General features: G+C 66.4%; 1 protein-coding gene across 1 annotated transcript in view; it reads left to right on the top strand.

Moving 5' to 3' along the window:
• CHLNCDRAFT_59259 (hypothetical protein) overlaps window positions 1-1,203 on the top strand; it is a gene marked incomplete at both ends in the record, with an annotated part of 30,293 nt that overhangs the window by 17,156 nt on the left and 11,934 nt on the right. The window contains 5 exons of the mRNA XM_005843396.1: window positions 76-83; window positions 277-315; window positions 512-565; window positions 781-849; window positions 1,140-1,179. Coding sequence (XP_005843458.1) covers window positions 76-83; window positions 277-315; window positions 512-565; window positions 781-849; window positions 1,140-1,179 — 210 coding nt within the window. The remainder of the gene's footprint in view (window positions 1-75; window positions 84-276; window positions 316-511; window positions 566-780; window positions 850-1,139; window positions 1,180-1,203) is intronic.

Below are 1,203 nucleotides of genomic sequence, written 5' to 3'. Positions count from 1 at the left end.
TACAGCGCACCCGGGGCATGGGATCCAAGATAGGCGAGCTCATCCTGGCACCCATCTACGCCAACCTGCCCTCAGACATGCAGGTGCGGCGCAGGCATGACGCCTGCCTCGCCATGCGCCGGGGCACCCCTGCTGCCGCTGCGGGGCCTCCCCAGGCTGGCACAGGGCCCCTGCTGCCGCCGCCGCCGCCTCTGCCCAATGGCCGGTGGACCGCCGCTGGCTGCTGCCTCACCCTCCCACCCACGCCTCCCCTGGCCGCCCTGACCCCGCTCGCAGGCCAAGATTTTCGAGCCCACGCCGCCGGGGGCGCGCAAGGTGCGCTGCCGCCGCTGCGCGCCGCGCCCGGCTGCGTCACGCCTCTGCGATGGCCTGCGCATGCTGCGCTGTGGACATGCTGCGCCACGTGCTGCGCCACCTGCTGCACCGCGCTGTTCTGTTGCTGCGATGCTGCGCCGTTGTCATGCTGCGCTGTGTCATGCTGTGGTCGCGCTGTGGTCATGCTGTGCTGCAGGTGGTCATCGCCACCAACATCGCCGAGACCTCGCTCACCATCGACGGAATCAAGGTGGGGGCTTGCTGGTTTTATTTTTTTGTGTTCCTTTGTTTGTCTGAATTGGCGCATGCCTTCACAACGCCCGTGCATCTGCAGCCCACTTGCCGGTCCCGGCTCCTGCCTCGGCCCGCCTGCCTCCCCCTGCTGCTCCTCGCGCCGCCGCCGCCACATGTACCGCTCACTATGTACCGCACATGTACCGCACATCCATCCGGTACCCCCTGCAGTACGTCATCGACCCCGGCTTCTGCAAGCAGAACAGCTACAACCCGCGCTCAGGCATGGAGTCGCTGCAGGTGGGTGGAAGCTGGCTGGAAGCTGTATGCGAGGGCAGCCAGGCTCGCTGCTGGCTGGGCGGGCGGGGCGGGGAGGGCAGGCGGGCGGGACGGTGCACGCCTGGCAGGCTGCAGACGAGCAAGGGGCTGGGTTCTTCTCTGGGCGGGCAAGGCCCCGTGCTGGATTCTATCCGCATGCTTCCAGCAAGCTGGCAGCACAAACATATCACTTGATACTTATTATTACTAGTCATTTTTGGTACCTGGAGTCTGAACCACCAGGCATGCGTGGGCTGTGTGCTGCCTTGCAGGTCACACCCATCTCCAAAGCCTCTGCGCTGCAGCGGGCGGGTGAGGCGGCTTGCCGGGGGGCAT

This window comes from Chlorella variabilis, assembly GCF_000147415.1.
Source record: "Chlorella variabilis unplaced genomic scaffold CHLNCscaffold_31, whole genome shotgun sequence".
NCBI classification, from domain to species: Eukaryota; Viridiplantae; Chlorophyta; class Trebouxiophyceae; order Chlorellales; family Chlorellaceae; genus Chlorella; species Chlorella variabilis.
The sequence above is the reverse complement of the archived record's forward strand: the minus strand, read 5'-3'. Positions and strand labels throughout refer to the sequence as shown.